Consider the following 19797-nt stretch of genomic DNA (forward strand, 5'->3'; position numbering starts at 1 on the left):
AAAACAAATATCATATATCGCTTATATGTGGAATCCAGAAAAATGATACAGATGAACGTATTTGCAGAGCAGAAATAGAGACACAGACGTAGAGAACAAACATATGGACACCAAGGCAGGAAGGAGCGGTGGATGAACTGGGAAATTGGGATTGACACATATACACTACTATGTATAAAACAGATAACTAATGAGAACCTACTGTACAGCACAGGGAACTCTACTTAATCCTCTGTGGTGACCTAAGTGGGAAGGAAATCCAAGTAAGAGGGGATATATGTATATGTATAGCTGATTCACTTCGCTGTACAGCAGAAACTAACAAAACATTGTAAAGCAACTGTACTCCAATAAAAATTAATTAAAAAAAAGAAAAGTAAGTAGAAAAGTAAGCAATTCCAGGGACATTCAGGATGTAGGGAATTAGGTAATAGCTGCTGAGGTCACGTGCCGTGAGCATCAGATCGGCTCTATTCCCGTTTCCTTTCTTATTTACATACCTCAAATATGTACTCTGGGCATAGTCCAGAATAGAAAATGAAGGACACAATTTAAAAAACAAACTGCAAAGTGGTATTTATTTACATTAAAATGTGAAATACCTGTATACACACAAATCTAAGAGGCACAATCTGTTATGCACAATAACTATGATCTTCAGAACATGTTATACACAACAGTATCTGCTGATACATAAGTGGTTCCAGTGAAAACAGTAAATACCAAAACATTCCTGACAAAATAAATTATTCATTCACATATTCTAATCATACAAGACAGTTAATATTTTAAGTTATGTACTTCAAAAAACACTAGCAAGATGTACAACCAAAATGTATTTTATGAAAAATGTCTTCAGATTATTATGCATAAATGATCCCTTTCAGAATGCATTTTTACCTTTTAAATAAACTACATTGATTTCAAGACTATTTATATATAGCCCCCTAATATGATTGAAGACATTTTTTTTAAAGGTATAACTATACTAGAGAATAGTTATGCTTTTCTAATATGCTAAACTAATGTCCCCCAATTCCAACACTGCCTATTTTTCAGAAACAATCAAATTATTTAAATTCCAATTTTAGAGTATGAGATTAGCTGCCCTGTTTTGCAAATTGTTTCCTCTAAGGACTGTTAACAGATTGTCCTGAACTATCTCATATACTGGAAAAATTCAAGCTTTTTAAAAAAAAGTCTTAAAATGCTTTAGGTTAAAGCTGGTTACTATCTATGGAGATTTTGATAAATTGAACACTTTTCTCTTAAAGACCTTTGCAAAAAGATATTTTTCAATTTTAAAATCTAGTAAAGATTTTTATAAAGTCCAAAAGAACACTTGAATATTTTCAGAACGCAGTGAAGGATTCCTCTTTGGCATTTCTCCATTTAGTTCTAAAATAAAACATGTCAACATTTTATATTTTTCTATTTACCTACTACAGACATTTTCTGTACACAAAAGTATTTGATTGAAATTGTTTTAACAGCAATTTCATTGCTAAGAAATTTTTTTTTTTTAGGATCTGCAAAAAACACTCAGATTTTTACTATGAGAAGCAGAAATGTTTTGATGCTGCTGAAATGAGCTTGCTTATTTCTCTTTTTCAGTGGTTGGAACTTCAACATCCTTTCAAATTCAACAATGGATAAAGCAGACATATTTTATATTAGCAAAACTGCTGACCAGAGTTTAATTTTTGAATATCGATAGGAAGTAGCCTCTATTAAGGAAAAAGAAAATCTTCAAATAATATGGGCATCACATAAATAAAACTACTATATTTTCTTTCTTGGTTCCTGCATCTTTTCTAAAAGGAAACAAACCAAAACTACTACAAATACGGATTTGTGGACATTTTTTTCACATTGTCTTCCACATTATTTCCAGTATTCGCAAACTTTTTGCTCTCATCACACACTAACCTTCAGGCTAAAAACAGTCCAAGTCTGATTAGTTTTAAATGATGGTAGGAAACAATAACAAGGTTTTTACAAATGAGTACAATTTTCCTCATTCAAAACTAAATACGGGTAAAAATCTCAGTAAAACTGAATCAAATGCAAGCTAAATTCTCCAGGGCTTACTGAAAATAAACAATGAAACAAAAACAAAAACATAAAATACTGTACCTAATTACTGCTGTTTATCAATGTCTACAAAGGTCTTAAATAACAAAACAAATTTATAGTAATGACGGCTTTATTGTGACATTAACACATTTTTAAAATGTAATTAATAATTCTCTATTGTTTTCAAACCATGCAGAATCATGGAAATCCAAGCAGAGAATGACACATAGCAGATGAAGGAACTAAAATATAAATTGGTAATGAGACATTTGAATAAATCTGTAGCTATTTTAGAAAGAGAATAAATTGATCCAATAAATATATTTTGAAAGTCTGGAGAATGCAGGTTATAGGAATAGGACACAAAATGGGATACTGAGTTTGTGAAAGTAATTTTGTTACATATGGCAGTTACTGAATATTATATATGCAGCTTATATTAATAACACTATCTCCCAGCCACTCTAAGTACCTGACATCAACACTGTCCTTCAAGTATAGTTCAAATTTAAGAGTTACATGTGATAACCAAGTAAATAAATTACCAGCTCCTGCTAATACAATTTAGTAAGAACTGGGAATCCTATAATTGGCACTAGGCAATGTTTATAGAAGACAGTTTTAAGTGCACATGGATATCTACTTCCAGAACGCAGAAAATACAGTCACCTATGCTCCTATAAGAGTTTTACCTCAATTCTTTCACTTTAGAAGTATTTGTTGAAATGGGATCTCTCCAAAATCAAGGATCAATCTGGCCACATTCAATTCTAAAGCAAAATGTTCTGTAAAATTTCATATATATAAATGTTACCTTTTAGGTAAATGTGTGAGATATTTTAGAGACTTGATTTAGTGGACAGAGGTGGTCTGATAAATAGGAAGAGATCAGCAGACAAGATCTCAAATGACCATCCCTCCATAATTCAGTTGAAGTTGGTCTTTTGTAAATGCTTACTGGGAATTTCTAACGCACTGACTTGGAGAGGCCAAGAGCCTCCATCAATCCCTGCTTGGATTGCCACTCCTGTCACCACTGCCAAGTCAGGGTCTACAGACGTGTTGGGATCCTTTCCAAAGAACTCTTGAATGACTTGGCGGATTCGAGGAATTCGAGTTGAGCCTCCAACCAAAACCACCTCATCAATCTCAGTTTTTTCCAGGTGGCCTTCTTCTAACACTTGCTGAATGGGTACTAGTATTTTCTGGAAAAGATCTTCATTAAGGGTGTCAAAGAGCTTCCGTGATATTTCTGTTTCAAATAAAACCTGACTTTCTCCATTTTTCTTTTCAGGAAGGCTAGCTCCAAACATGCTGTTCACATGGGGGCTGTCTGCTGGGGAAAGTTCGTCCTTTGGCAGTTCAGTGTCACTACTCTGAGGTTCCTTCCCGTCCTTTTTCTCCACCGTTAGTAATACCGACATCTGGGCAGTCTGATGAAGAGTCAGGTTTAATTTGACCATTTCTACAGCTTGTCTTAATCTGTGGATTTCCTCTTTCCTAGAGGGTAGGAAGCCATATTTTTGATAGATCTGTTTATATAAGTACTGAAGCAATCTTTGATTGAAGTCTTGTCCTCCAAGTTTATTGTTTCCTAAGTTAAAAATTAAAAAAGTTTATATTACATTTATGAATATATGTGTATGTGTGTACATATATACGTGTGTCTGTGTAGTATGTATGTATAAATGATATTCTGGGAATAATAAGTCCTTATTTAATGTATTAAGATTTTATTCATATGAAGACTGATTAAAAATAACTGGATTAAAATGATTTTAATTCAAATGTGTATTATTAAAATACAGTGCACATCCGGGTTTAAATGATGTAATAGGAAGTATCTCAGTGATATCAAATACTTTTGCAGAAAGTAAGAAATTGAGAACACTGACCGGCTTTTAAGTAGCAATTTAAAAACACTAAATGTCATTATTTTCAACAGAAGGAAGTCCTTCTTTTAATTAAAAAGTACCAGTAAGCATTTTCCTTTTTAAAAAATCCTTTTGTTTAAATGATTAAGGGCTGAAAAGTAGAAAAAATAATTTAATTAGGAAAAGAATAATGCAATATAAATGCCCACCACTGAACTTTGTTCTAAATGGAGTCCAGTTAGGCCACCTGTAACTTAAGCTCCACAGGCTTAATACCTGAAACTAAATTAACCTTAAAAAAAAAATTTAGAATGCAAAATACTATTATTAGATTTCCTAAAGATATCTATTTTGTGAAACAGATTATTAAATGAAATAAACTGATCATCCTTCATTTTAAAATAATTTCTTTCCTTCTATTCCCTTTACCATGGAGGTGAAAACTACTGGCTCAGTTAGCTACAAATGGCAGTATATTTATTTGACTTACAGGATGTCCAGTTATTTTTTGAGACTTAACTTTTTGCTATAAATACAATAAGTGGTGGCATAAGATTACATGTACAGAAGATTACCAAAATGAACGCAAAGAATATGGAAAAATTTTTAAATGAACACTTTACACGTTAGATATGTTAACGTGCCTCAATCTCTTTAACGCTCCCTCTATTTTTCTTACCAGACATCGCTCGGGTTAAAAACATTCCTCCTTGTTTATTCAGCAATGACACATCTAGAGTTCCTCCGCCCAAATCTATCACCAAGACGTGAAAGACATCAGCTTTGTGGAGACCATAGGCCATAGCTGCTGCTGTGGGTTCATTTATTACTCTTAAGATCTTCAGTCCTATAAAATTGGTTGGAGGGAAGAACAATCATGAGAGGACACTATGAAGAAATTTCCTCATTTAATCTTACAACACATTAGTATCTTCTCTGATGTGAACTCCACTGAGTACACAGTCACAAACCCAATAAAAATAATGACATGGGACGGGTAAATATACGTTCTTCTAAATGGGTGTCATTAAAATTATTCTAAAAGAAGATTATAGTATAAAGAAATAAAGGCCCAGATTCACGGAATACATCATTCTATTATTTATTAATACTTAATTTTTAAAAATCTCTCAGCCTCTTCTAATTTTCCTATTTTACTTGGGAATATATGAGCAAATAAACTTTAGTCATTATGCACTGTAACAAACTGCTATAGAAATGAGGTAAGCTTAGTGTGCTCTTCTTTTAAAAATGACTTTTTGATAAAAAGAACACATGAATAAACAGAGAAGAAATGATAATAAAATGAAAAATCCAGATGATAGGCTCCAATAGCTACAATGACACTTTTAAAAAGTACTTAAGATGCAAGCCCCCTGAATGCAAATCTGAAATATACAGCAAAATCTGACTTCAAGGTAAAGTTAAACAGTAAACGTGCAAGCAAAAGATCAGATTTCCTTGAGCAAAACTCCTGCTTTAAACTAACTGCCACACATAACGAGCGGCCGTGAAAGTAGTATGGCTTTATGTATCACGAGCCACAGAAACTAGTCAAACTCTGAAGAATTTATTCAAAGACCATAATACCTTCCCCTTAGCTCTCTGACTTCATCACTCACTCTGCTCTGGCCACACTGGCCAACTTCCTATCTTCTTATGTACCAGCAAATTCTCATTTTATGGCTGCTACACTGGCACTCTCTCTCCTACAACACAGTTCCTCCATATATCTGCTTGGTTCACAACCTTGCTTCCTTCAAATCTGCTTAAATGTCACTTTCTCAATGAGGTCTACCTGACCGCTCTCTTTAAAACCTGCAAATCCCCCTATTCTCTGATCACCCACCCTCTCCCCTTATCCTGTCTTTTTTTCTACGGCAAGTTACTTTCTGACATACATTGTATCAAGGCTCTCAACCAGAGGTCATTTTGTTCCTCTGGGGACATCTGGCATTATCTGGAGACATAAAATTATCACTACTTGGTGGGGAGAGTGCCACTACCTTCGAGTGTGTACAGGCTAGGGGTGCTTCAAAATACCCTATAATACACAGGACAGTTCCCCACAGCAAAGAATAATCCAGCCCCAAATGTTAATAATGCTAAGTAAGAAATGCCATAATATACTTATCTTCAAGGCTGATTTTCTGTTCCCTCCAATAGAATACAAGCTCCATGAGAAAACGGATTTATCTGTTTTGTTTACCTAGGCACTTAATACTTGCTGAATGGTGTTGAATGAATTTTCTCCCACCTCAGATTTTTAAAAAACATTATATTATATTCATCTTAACATTAAAAGAATTTTAGAAGAAAAAATTCCTCATTGCTAACGTGTGTCCATGTTCTTTCTTAGCCTTTCTCATATGCCTGATAGGCTGCTGTCAGAATATACACATTTTACATTGTACCATGGGGCTTTCTAAATTGTTTGTAAACCTATATAAAAATCCATCTGATTTATCTACCATATAGTTTGTCTAGGTGCCTAGTTAGGTGGTTTGCAAATGATACACATTACTACAGATTTTCAGCCTAACAAAATTTTGAGCAAAATGTAACTCAGGCAAGTGATATTACCTGCAAGGTTAGCAGCTTGAATTGTCGAATTTCTCTGTTTTAGATCAAATTCTGCTGGTACAGAAATAACAGCATTGGCAACTGGCATTCCAAGATATTCCTCTGCCATTTCCTTTAATTTCAACAACAGTCTAGAGCCAACATATTCTGGGGAAACGGTGATCGTCTCATTACCTGTCACAGAAAACTCAACCATTCCATTTTTGTTTAAAACCTGTGAATAAGATTTGCAAAGATAAAAAAATATATATATAAAACTGTGTGTGTATATATCGACATATACATACATACACATACGCTAACACACATACATATGGAATGTATTCAATCAAAACTTACCTTTAAAGGGTCATAAAATTCATTTGTTATCTAGCAAGTGCATTTACTAAGATTAGAAGTTATTAAAAGTCATACTTTAAAAGCTATAAAATGAATCTACTCCACAGTTCTCAATAAGAGCAGAAAAATAAAATTCATTACTAAGCATATAATTGAAACATAGAAGATTCTCCATATATATCTGTTAAATGAAACAAAAGATGAATGATAAAATAGAAGGAATAACAGTGGCTAAGTCATGTTTGTGACTCAAGATCTTCTTTTTTAAAAAATTAATTTATTTCCAAAAGTAATAGATAATTGAAAGAATGTTCTGGTACATATTAACAAGAATAATTTTAGTACTTTGATACGTTCTTATCTAAGAATCAATATCACTCACATTCTTGTTTCCGTGGAAACATGTATTAGCATCTTTTTCCTGCTAATGTAGTTGTACATTTGTACATTTAAAAAATTAGACTAATTCTAAAACATACTAGTTTCACCAATAGTTTGTATTAACATCAATAGTAAAAGAGAATTAGTCTGTTCTAAGAAATTATAAGAAGTTTACCCCAATCATTCAAGACTACATAATTAGTTTTCAATTAAGAAAATCTGACCTTCCAAAAAGTATTTTACCTGCCTGGGGAAAACAAAAACAAGCTATGAACACTTAAAATAAGGTCCTTAAAATAAGACCCAAATATACCAGTACCTTCAGAGTGATCATGAAACAGAAATAACAAAAAAACATGATTACTTAGAAACTTAAAACAAACAAAAAAAAAACTTTAAAATAACTCTTGGATCAATAAGTAATGTACCCAAAGCTGTAATTTAGAGGAAACTGTATAGCTTTATATGATTTTATCATTACATAAGAAAAATTACAAATTAGTAAAGGGTCTTAAGAAAGAAGCTAAAAGAGAACAAAGAAGTAAACCTAAGAAATGCCTGGAGAGATTGTTTTTTTGCTCCTTTGAAAATGAATAAAAATTTGAGAATTTTTATGATGCGTTAATCAATAAGCAGCACTGATACCACTATTTTAAAATCTATTTATTTAGAATCTCACTTCATAATTAACCAAAAGGGTGGGGGGAACCCTACATGGAATAAACATTTAAATGTTTATAAGAAAAAAAAACCCAGCAAAACCTAAACCTACAAATACTTATATAAAAGCATTAGAAAAAAAGTACAAGTGGATAGGATGGGAAAGGCCACTGTAAGCATGGTAAGAGTCCAAAAACATTTTTAAAAAATTATTAAGAGATGATTTTACCACATAAAAATTTAACAGTCTTGACAGTTCAAAAATAAAATTATACGTCAGTTTTATTTAAAAAAAGGAAAAAATACTGAAAACACATCACAAAGGTATTTTATAGTCATTAAGGGAACGATAAACACCCCAAAAGAAAACAGGACAAAGGGTAAGAAGTGGATCACTAAAGAAAATGAAAATGCCAATAAACACATTTTTAAAAGTCTGACCTCAACAGAAATCACAGGAATGCAAATTAATACAAGATACCATTTTTTATTTATCTATTGGCAAAGATTGAAAAACAATAACTAGTGAAGATATAGGCAGTCTAAAAAATAGGTAAGGGCACATAAACTTTTCGGTGCACAATTTGGCAATACAAATCAAAACACTTAAAAACATGCAATCATTTGGCCTATCAATTCCAGTTCTTGAATTCAAATTTAGGAAATTATCAGAGAAGTGTAAAAACATACATGTACAAGGATATTCACTGAAGCTCCAATAATAGTGGAAAACCAGGGAAAAAATAAAACTTACACTGACAGAGACTGGACAATTAATTGGCGGAACAGTCGTTTCACAAAACCATGAAAGATAATGATGTGAGCCCACTGACTAACTGTCCATGATATATTGATGAGTTTCAAACAAGTCATTACACAGCATGCCTAGTATGATCTCTTTTTATGTATATAAATATGTATACACACAAACACAGGAAGAATATCTATTTATCCATCCACCCATCTATAGGTACGTGGGGCTTCATTAGCCTCCGGCTACAATGAAAGAGCTGTGCAGACATTCTGAGGATAGCAGAGTGAGGAGATGGTAATGTCCTAAGTCCTCAGTAATACTGCGGGACCACTGAATTAGCTAACCCTGGAGCTGCTGTGGGATTGTTTGTTATATGAGATAATATAACTTCCAGGCAAACTGAGTCTGTTGAAATAGAATGTTTTGTAACTTGAAGCCAAAGCATTAATTGAAACAGTATGCTGAACTAAAGTTAAAATAGATTTTGGCTTCACTTACCTTAAATGGGTATCTGCCAATTTCAGCTTCTAGCTCTTCTGGGGTAAAAATCTTGCCTATGAATCTTTTAGCGTCATATATTGTGTTCTGAGGATTTGAGTCCGCCAGCTCTAAGCTTTCATACCCCACATAAACATCGTTGTCAGTAAAGGACACCATGCTGGGTAGGCTGACGTGCCCATTTTCATCTGGAATGACCTTTACTTTTCCTGTTCCAGGAAAAAACACCCCAACTGAACAGTAGGTAGTGCCAAGGTCAATTCCAATCACCTTAGGAGTAGGCAGTGGTAAATACTGTTGCGCGAAATAGCCAGCCAACAGGAGAGTCAGAACAGCTGATCCTGAAATACAGGCAAATTACAAGTTGCGTCTTATCAAACTAGTACAATGTGCAAAATTACACCAGTAAAATCCCTTTACTATCACGCTTCCATACTAGACTAAAAATACTGTCCAAATATTTTCTTTTATAGTACTCACGATAACATTTCTCAAACATCAAGTTTTTCATAATGCAAACTGACTATAATACAATTAAAATGAAGTAACAACAAAAACAAACAAAAAACCCCCTGTATGTTTGTGTGCTTCACTTATGGGTGAGTAAAGGAATAAAAAATAAAAACATTTCGATAATAATTGTGCTAATACTGACAGGAGAAGTCATTCATCTGGAGCAAAAGCTAGAATATAATCCAATTCTTGATCAAATGATATTTAGATTTTATAGTTTTATAATTAGCTTTAAATATCATTATTAAAAAGAAACTAGCATTAAAATTTCCACAGCAAAAGCTCTGTTATTGTAAGCGTGAAACTCTTTATATCCCCTCTCTTTTTTCCTTTCAAAAGGATGAAATGGATAAACTGGATTAAAATAATTTTGGAAATTGCTTAGACATTTTTAAACGGTCACTTCATAACAGAACATAGTTAACTTTTTCTGTATTAAATACAAGTTGAGGACATCTTGCAGAGGTGATATTTTGAAGAAGAATTAAAAGTGTGTAACCCTGATGATAACATAAATGGAAGCTCTTAGAAGTCAGGTTTTAGTCACGCTGTATCCCCTGCACCAATGGTTCCCAGCCAGTAGAAGACTGTTCAATAAATATTAATTGCTGAAAAAGCCAAATACGAACAAACGCCACGCAGACTGTAAACATAAGTGATGGAGAAAGAAGTCAACTCGTATTTACAGCTAACCTGTTATTTGGTTTCAGGAGGCCGTGCTATACACCTGTGTCCATCCACGTTACATACAACTCACAACACCAATTTGTAGGAGTCGGCTTTACTAATTATTAGGTCATCCTCATCAACACATAATGAAATGACATCAGGTGCCAATCCCACCTTCTCTTGCCCCTACGTACACATTTTCGGAAGCATTTCATCACCTTCTCCTCCGGAGAGGGTAATTCCTACCCGGATTGGTGGAAGAACACTGGACTATACATCAAAGAGGTATCTGGCTCTCTCAAAATCCAGCATCCCATGAGTCTACAGCTCGGGATGCTGCTGCTGTTCCTCTCCCTTCCTCCACAAAGGGGTCTAGGGATCTAGGAGATGCACATTCTGGCAGCCTCTCAAAGGCCCCAATTCAACCAACGATTCAAAAATCGACGTTGCGTAGGAAAGAACCCTTCCCGAGGCCCAACGTCCCTGGGATGTATGCAGAGATCGCCGCCGGCCTTACCCGGGCCTACTGCGGCTCGGGCCTTCCTAGAGGCGACCCCCAACCCGGCGTCACGAACAGCCCCAAACCGCCTCTGAGTCACCTTTCTGGCGCCCTACCCGCTGCGCCAGCGGGATCCAGCAGATGCAACAACGACCCCAACACCCCGGCCTCCCTCAACCGCTCAGGTGCCCGCAACAGCGCAAAGGACCCTCCTCATCACTGACCTAAGATCGTCATCTCTCCGGCCATCACAGTCCCGCCGAAGAGGCTTAGGATGACTGTACCGGACGTGAGGCACCGCCCCCACGCCGCCCGGCAGCCCCGCGCTCCTCTGGGAAATGTAGTCCTGTTGCTCTGACGCGGCCCGAGAAGCTACATCTCGAACCAGAGAAAGGACTTCCTTTACCGTGAGGACGCGGGCATGAGGGCCCCCATTCAACCGCTGCCAGGGGCGCCCGAGCCGCCCTCCCACGCAACGGATTACAGAGCCAATTAGGCTGGGGTGGAGGAGCGCTAACAAGAGGGAGTGGAGTTTCTAACCAAACCTGTAGCGCCTGGAGCCAACTTGAGGTAAAAACAGTGTTTTTAGCACCGCCTCGCCGCTTTGCCTTCTGGGAAGTGTAGTTACGGCCTGACCCATTCGCCTGAGGGACAGTGAGCACCATTAGGTTATTGCGTTTTAGGGTGATGTCCCTAACCAGGCCCAGGATCCAGCGTTTGTTATTTCATTCTTTCTACCTTTTAAAGCGTTCTCGTTTGCCTGCGATCTGGATTCCAGATTGCGGGGGGGGGGGGGGTTGTCCCAAACATTCCCCCCGCCCCCGCCCCTCGCTCCAGCATCCCTAGAAGAGCCCCTGCCACAGTGCGGGCGTAGAGGGAGGCAGGGGCTGGCGACCCTGGAACTTGGATACGATCCTCACTCCTGTGCTTTCGTTTTGGAAAAAAGGAATTCGAGGAATCTTCAGTTAATGCGATTTATCCAAAGGAGCAGGGACACATTTTCCTCTATTGCTAACACTGAAGAGGGCCGTTGAAAAGAAAAACGTAAACGAAATACCTTAAGTTTCTCTTGAATTAAGTTATAAGTGGCAGGAATTGTTTTCATGCACAAATCACTTAACATGCAATGGCCATTTAGGACACTTGTGAACTGTTTTTCTGGTTCTAGTCTTAAATAGACCCGAGTTTTCTCGTTTCTTGGTCCCTAGTGTACTTTATGTGTGCTCTCCACTTTCGTGTATATTTTAAATGTGTCATAATGTAAAGAATAAAAAGCATGTGTGCCTATAGTGAGTAGTGTTCACTACCATTTCCTTATGAAGAATGCATAATTCAAACACTCAGTTCCTGAATATTACTGGGTATAATGATCATGTTAACATTTATTGAGCGCAGTGTTAGCCACTAGTAACAACCAGAAGGAGAGACAGAAGATAAACACATAAATGTAATTTATTATGGTGTGTAACATAATTGCAGTATGGCCATAGGGCAGAAACAGGATTGAATAAAGGCTGTATAATTTTACCTTGAAGAGACGACTTGGTGGAAGATAATACGTCTAAGCAGTACTTTGAAGAGTAAAAGGGAGCCACGAGATGGGTTGATGGGATAATAAGAAGCAGTTGGCTGGAGGTGTTCTAGGAAGAGGGAACTGAATTACCGAGAGTGTGGAAGCAGAAGGCAATCTCATAGAAGGCTGCTGGATCATAAAGCGTGAGGTGGAAGTTTCAGAGATAGAACTAGAGGTGTAAACCAAATCAGGAGGATTAGTCATTTGTGGCAGGCACTGGTCATTGCCATTCTCCTTGCCACCCACCCCTTCCTCCTTGCTCATAGGAACAAAAATTACTGGTAAGACTATCCCAGTTGTTTCTCAGGGGTATAGTAATGTTATTAAGAACAGAAAACACCGGAGTTGGGAAATAAGGATGAGGGCAGGGGTATGGAAAGAAATGTGGATATACTGATTTCTTCATTTTTCCTAGCAGGGAGTTAATAGGTATTATGTAGAATGGCGAATTTCAGAAATCGAAACATAAGTAGATCATTTAAGTTTATGAAAGCAACTTCCTGAAGGACCAAAAACTGATAAAACTTATAGAAAAAGGAATAGGTTATTAAGAATAAGTGGGATAAAATTAAAATGTACATTTTTTCAGTTTTTCACGGAGGAATGTCAGTATATATAATTTAAAGTTAAACTTTTAAAATCTATATAGCAAAATATATCAACAAAGGAAGAAGTAAAACCAAAAAATATATCAGATGACAGATTTAAGATCAATTTTTATTATATTTATAAATATAAATGGGCTAGACTAAAAACTGGCACATTGTAAGATTTTCTTTTTTTTTATGCAGTTGTAGCTATTTATGAGAGAATTTTTGAGTGGATAACTAAATGAAGTTCATAGCTTGAAAATATCCTAGAGGGCAAGGTGGACCTACCCCTTATTTACAGAGAGAAAAATAGAAGGCCAAGAGAAGTCAAGAAAATTATGCTCTCAATTAGCATTCATTCTCTTAATAAATTAAACCTTACCTTCAATTTAGTGATTAGAGGTAGGTAATCTTTAAAAATAGTAGGCAGAGTGAAAATTGTCTAATTATATATCCCAGTAATTCACATTATTATTTCAGAAATGTGCTCCATTAGGAAACTCATTGCCAAATAATTAAAATCTTACAACATATCAATGTAATTCAGAGGACAAATTGCCCTTGTTGTTGTTTAAGAAAAATTCATTCAATGGAAAATTGATCCAGTTCTCTGCACATTCATTAAAAGAGTAAGCGTATTGAAATTACAACTTACTGTGCATTACATTTTTAGACTGTATGAAACACTATAATATTTGAGCATAAAAAATTATTCCTTTGTTAAAATTATGCCATAACAGGACAAATCTCATTTAATGACCCGGAATAGGTGTACTTTTTTTTCTTTTACTAGAGTGTTATGGCTTCATATATTTCTATCTTCTGGGGACTGAACATTTATTACATGAAGATTTTTCATGTAGAGGTATAGTAAGTAATAAATTTGGTTTGTAACTAAAAAGCTGATGCCAGTGGTGTTTTTTCAAAGAATCTATTACACTTCAGAATCTTTGATAAATGTATTTGCTATTTAGTTTGAAAATATCTTTTATTTTGGATATTGCCTATACGTTTCCAATGAATTTAAATGGAAATATATATTACATATGTCCCCAATAAGTAACATATTGTCTTTTAAAAATATATTTCTGATCAAAGCAAAACATAATAAAAACTTAAAGGCATAAGAAGGCATTAATACTTCTTACATGATCAACAAGATATATCCCAAACAATAAACCAGACAAAACTTAGAATTATTACCAGTAAAACTGAGAATGAAATAAGTATACCCGTTTACAACTATTATAGAGCATTGCTCTGGAGTTAACAGCCAGTGCAAGAGAATAAAATAGAAGTATAAATTTGGAGAAAGAATAAAGAAGAAAATGTATGATTCTTTTCTAATTATATAATTATTGTCTTAATTCAGACAACTGTAACAAAATGCCACAGACTGGGTAGCTCATAAACAACAGAAATTTACTTCTCACAGTTCTGGAGACTGTGAAGTCCAAGATCAAGGCACTGGCAGATTTGATGTCCGGGAAGAGCCTGCTTTCTGGTTCATAGAAAGCTGTCTTGTCTTTGTGTCTTCACAGAGTGGAAGGGACAAGGGAACTCTCTGGAGTCTCTTTGATAAGGGTACTAACCCCATTCAGGAGTGTTCCACCCTCAAGATCCAGTCACCTCCTAAGGTCCCACCTTATAACACCATCACACTGGGGATTAAGTTTTAATATATGTATGGTAGGGGCACAAACACAAACATTCAGTCTATAGCAATTATATACGTGGCAAAATTAGCACGCCAAAAATATCTGAGAAACAATAAGAATTGAATAAGGGGCTCCTTTAATAATATTGTGCACAAATAATTTTCCTATATGCAAACAATAACCAGTTAGAAAAATATGGCAGGAAAGATCCTGTTTAATGTAGAAACAAAAAGGTAAAACCTATAGAATTAAATTTAAAAATAAAAGGAGAAACTTTCAAACTCCCCTAAGACTAGAACAATATATTTAAGTAAATGAAAGATAAAACCTTCTTGGATAGGAAAACTCAATAAATTTATTATAGAAAATTTTAAACATACGTAAAATAAATTAATTACATGTACTTTATCCAGATTCAATAATTATCAACTAGTGACTAATCATGTTTCGTATCTATTTCCACCCATTCCTCATTCCATATTAGTTTGAAACTAGTAGAAAATAGATATATTTTTTATCTTTAAATATTTCAATAAATATATTTAAAAATTAATAATTTGCAAATACACACACATTGTCAAACCCAAATATTAAAAATAATTCTCTACTATTAAGAATCTAGTTAGTACTCAAATTTCCAATTGCTTCATAAATATTATATCGTTTTCCAGTTTGGTCCATTGACTTAGAATTCAAATAAAGTCTACAACTTGCAGTTTTAAAAAAATTGTCCTCCAAGGTTTTGTATAGTCTGAATTTTGCTGATTACATCTCTATGGTATAAACATGTTTGTTCCTTTTGTGTATCTAGTAAAGATTGTTAGTTGGATATGGTAGTTTGATCGAATTTAGGCTCTTTTTTGTTTTGTTCTTGCAAGACTATTTTGTCTTTGGTCATGTGTTTTTCTATTGGAAGGCAAATAATACTTGGTTGTCTCCCTTTTAGTTGATGATTAATGCCCAAGCTCATTCATTTATTAAGCATTGCAAAACAATGATATTCTATTTTTCCTTCTTTGTTAGGTGGAATATATTTATAAGCAAGAACTTCTCTCATTTACTATTTGATTACCTAGTGGCATAGTTTATGTAAAAAGGCAAGATTAACGCTTGATTTGTTCTCTTTACTTTCTACTTTTAAAAATAATCAGTTAGCTTACTTGCATCCTCCAGTGGTGACCAGTTAATTTGTTGTTATTGTTATTGTTGTTGTGTGGTGGTATATGTTCCAATCTATTTTAATTATTATCCTTTTAATACTTAGATTTTCTTAACTTTGGCCAGTGGCAGCCTCTTCAAAATTCACTGTTGAGTGCTTTTACCACAACCCTAGTAGGCTTTACTTATTTCCTTGCTACTTGCTCTGAAAAGATGCCTCAGGATCCCCTTATTCTTTTTTTTGCCTCATATTTATTATTAGCCATACCTCCAAGGATCCCTGCTTGGATTTGGTATTTAGAGACCATAATTTGTGCGATAGGGAGTTACTATTTTAAAGATGCAGTTCTCCTTATATTTTTAATTTCAATGAAATATCAAATACAATGCCAGAAGGATATTTTATAACTTGACAAAATGACAATAAAACTCATTTGGAATATTTAGGAATAAGAATTTAATGAGAAAGCCCTTTCACATGTTAAAATAAATGACAAAGCTACAAAAATCAAAACAACTTTATACTATAGAGGAAATAGAAAATAGACCAAAGAAGAAAGTGGCATTTCCTTTAAAATGAGGAGAAAGGGAGAGATGGGTTATCCAATAAGTTTTATTGGAACAATTGGTTATGTCGTTAACCATAGAGATATTTTACTTTAACATCAAAATAAATTCCAGATGGATGAAAGATTTAATTCAAAAAGTATAGGTGGTTTTATTCATTAACTTGGGATTTGAAGAGGTATTTCAAATTAAAACTTAAAACCCAGAAATTGTGAAGCAAAACTATATAAAAAAAGAGAAATTTCATTATATAGAATTTTAAATTATTTATATATAAATATATATGAAGTCAAAAGACAAATGACAAGCTGAGGAAATATTAAACATACATGAGATACAAGAGAGATTAACTTCCTTACTTTACAGAGAGCTCCTCTAAATATAAATATTTACAACCTAATTAAAATATCATAAAGGTTATTAATAACCAATTAATAGAAAGAAAATAAAAATGCAAGTGCAGAGTCCGCACCAGAGAATCAGTGTCTCCTTAAATTTTGCACTCTGGTTATGGCCCTGTGACAAAGTAGACCCCGAAGCAAGAAGTATTATTAGATGTAAAAAGGAATATTTCATGATAATAAAGGATAACAGCAATCTTAAATTTGCATATGTCTAAAAAAAGAGCTTTGAAATATATAAAGCTAAAATTGACATAGCTTTAAAAACACATACAGGAAAAACAGTAAAACCCAGAACCATAGATGGACATTTTAGCATACCACTCTCAGTAACAGAACATGACATTATCATCATATGACATTTCTCTGTGTGTCTCAGTGTATCTTTAGTTGGCCATTTTCTTATAAGGACATCAGTAATATTGGATTGAGAAACCACTCTACTCCATTGTGGCCTCATTTTACCTAATTACATGTGCAACAATCCTAACTTTCAAATAAGGTCACACTCTGAGGTACTGAAGGTTAGGACTTCAGCATATCTTTTTTTGGGAGGAGGACACAATTCAACTTATAACAGACAGCAAAAAGTCATGTTACTCTTTTGATTTACATTTATTTAAATGTGATTAGAGTTTCTTTCCATTTACCACTCCTATCCTTAAAGTATTGCTATGTTATATTTTGTACATAGAGTATGTTATTAACCCCACAAGGCATACTTATTATTACTTTTAAATCATAAATATGCATTTGATTTAACTCTTATAGTGTTCATTTCTTTCATCTTTGACTATTTTCTTTCAACTTGAAAATATTCCTTTCATGGGCTTCCCTGGTGGCGCAGTGGTTGAGAGTCCGCCTGCCGATGCAGGGGACACTGGTTCATGCCCCGGTCCCGTAGGATCCCACATGCCGTGGAGCGGCTGGGCCTGTGGGCCATGGCCGCTGGGCCCGTGTGTCCGGAGCCTGTGCTCCACAATGGGAGAGGCCACAACGGTGAGAGGCCTGCGTACCACAAAAAAAAAAGAAAATATTCCTTTCATGTTTCTTATAGTGCTGGTTCACTGGTAACACACTCTTTCAGGTTTTTTAAGGAGAGGCTGAAAACATCGTTAATTCACCTTCATTTTTGAAGAATATTTTCATTGGATATAGGATTTAGTTGGCAGTTTTAATTTTTTCTTTCAGTGCTTTAAAGATGTCATTCCATTACTTTTGTCTTTTATTATTTATTTTGGAAAGTCAGTCATAAATCTCATCTTACTTTTGGAAGGTGATGTGTCTTTTTTTCTCTGCCTGATTAAAAATGTTCTTTTTCTCTATAATTTGAGCATTTTAACTGTGTTTTTCAATATACAGTTTCTTTGTATTTATCCTTCTTGAGGTTGGCAGAGATTCTTGGATCTCTGGTTGATGCCTGCCATCAGGTTTGGAAAAATTAGCAACCATATCTTTTCAAATATTGTCTTCATCCCTTTTCTCTTCTTCTGAGATTCCAATTACACATATATTCATGTCCTGCATTATTTATTGTCCTATAGTCTAATATGCAGTTCCATTTTTTCCAAGTTGTTTCTCTGTGTACTTCTGTTTGAATATTCTATTTTTATGCTCACTAATAATGTCTTTATTTTGTCAGTCTGCTATTTACTGTGTCTAGTCTGCTGTTAAACACATTCCATGAGTCCTTAAACTCATATATGTATTTTTTTTCAGTTTTAGAATGTCTCATTTAATTTTTATGTTTTTTCTAATTATATACTGAAAATCTTTTATTCTTTCCAATTTACTTTATTTACAATTATTCTTGTTATTTATTTTAAAGGTCTCATCTGTTTATTCCAATGACATGATGGAGGGTGGAGAATCTCCTTATATCATCTTGTTTCTTTTTCTTTTTCTTTTCAGTTACATTCTCCTGCTTCTTCAGATATCTCATATTTATTTTAGCATGCCAAAAACCATAGAGAGAGAGGTTGATCTTATTTTCCCTCAGTCAGTATTTGCTCTTCTCTGTTACACACATAGACTGAGGGCAAATTACTTCCATTCAATTGGAAATTTAGCGTGATGGGTGCTGAATTGTAGGTTAAGATAAATTTAGTACTTCTTGGGTTTCATATATTTCAAGTAAAGACATTTCTTTTGTTTTCACAGGCCCCTCCCTGTAGAAGGGCTTTGTCTCCTAAGCATTGCAAGAAAGCAAGAGTTTTTTGCACCACCCCAACACTCATATTCCATTTCCAGTGACTACCCAAAGCTCTGCTAGTTTCTCTTTCTCCTAGTAGAGTTCCTCTACGTAAGTCTTAACTAGATCTTCAAATCACAGATTTGACAAATGCTCCTAATGAAGCTAATCACTGCTAATCTCATCTTGCCTAAGAAGAGATATTCCATCTCTGGAGATAGTTTGTCCATTCCTTTTTGCTTCCTCACTGCTCTGGTGTCTTTATAAATTTGACTTATGGATGCATGCATTTTTCCCTTGTTTGTTAGCATGGGGGGGGGAGTTATAGCTTGCACCTATATTCTGCATTCTACTCAGTGGTTTAAATAGATATTTTAGCTTTTTTGTTAAGTCTAATTGATTAGTCATGGCTGGTATGAATACTGTGATGAAAAGGATTTTGACATCACATTCAGACTCTTGGGGAATGAGGGCCATAATTAATTAACAATTTCTACCATGGGTTTGGATATGGGAGTGTGGCACATATGCTAGTCCTGTGTCTAACTGCACTATTACTGTGTGCTACAAACTTTGGCGGGTGGTGGATGTGCCCAAGACAAAGAAAGATAAAGATGGAAAGAGGCATGTACATTATAGACTATGAATGGAGCCTCCATGGGAGAAGGGGCTTTGTTGTCTTGTTCTCCATTGTATTCCCAGTTTCTGAAACAGTGAGTGCTAAATACATTGGGGCTGCTTAAAATATATTAAGTGAGTGAATAAGTAAGAGAAGTAAATATGGAGTGGATATAATTGGATGTAGGTGAGACC

At 34.8% G+C, this 19797-nt stretch overlaps 1 protein-coding gene across 2 annotated transcripts; it reads right to left on the reverse strand.

The window, feature by feature from the left end:
• Nucleotides 1-550: 550 nt before the first annotated feature.
• On the reverse strand, nucleotides 551-11120 carry HSPA13 (heat shock protein family A (Hsp70) member 13). Of its 2 annotated transcripts, none has more exons than XM_060150755.1 (5): nucleotides 11071-11120; nucleotides 9166-9506; nucleotides 6534-6747; nucleotides 4630-4797; nucleotides 551-3670 (listed from the first exon to the last, which is right to left on the reverse strand). In XM_060150755.1, exons 1-5 carry the CDS (start codon nucleotides 11093-11095, stop codon nucleotides 3003-3005), a joined length of 1416 nt encoding a protein of 471 aa, XP_060006738.1. In that variant the 5' UTR covers nucleotides 11096-11120; the 3' UTR covers nucleotides 551-3002. The 2 variants fall into 2 exon arrangements, with proteins under 2 accessions (XP_060006738.1, XP_060006739.1); XM_060150756.1 differs by having other exon boundaries at nucleotides 9436-9506; nucleotides 11071-11095.
• Nucleotides 11121-19797: the final 8677 nt, after the last annotated feature.

Source organism: Lagenorhynchus albirostris, chromosome 5 (assembly GCF_949774975.1).
Source record: "Lagenorhynchus albirostris chromosome 5, mLagAlb1.1, whole genome shotgun sequence".
Lineage (NCBI taxonomy): Eukaryota > Metazoa > Chordata > Mammalia > Artiodactyla > Delphinidae > Lagenorhynchus > Lagenorhynchus albirostris.

What these genes read in the sequence shown, in the direction of transcription:
- HSPA13 (XM_060150755.1), bottom strand. Translation starts at nt 11,095, where the DNA reads ATGGCCGGAGAGATGACGATCTTAG. An exon ending in CGGAGAGATGACGATCTTAG is followed by an intron (nt 9,507 to 11,070) that starts GTCAGTGATGAG and finishes CCTGTATTTCAG; the next exon opens with GATCAGCTGTTCTGACTCTC. An exon ending in TTGGCAGATACCCATTTAAG is followed by an intron (nt 6,748 to 9,165) that starts GTAAGTGAAGCC and finishes TCTTATTCACAG; the next exon opens with GTTTTAAACAAAAATGGAAT.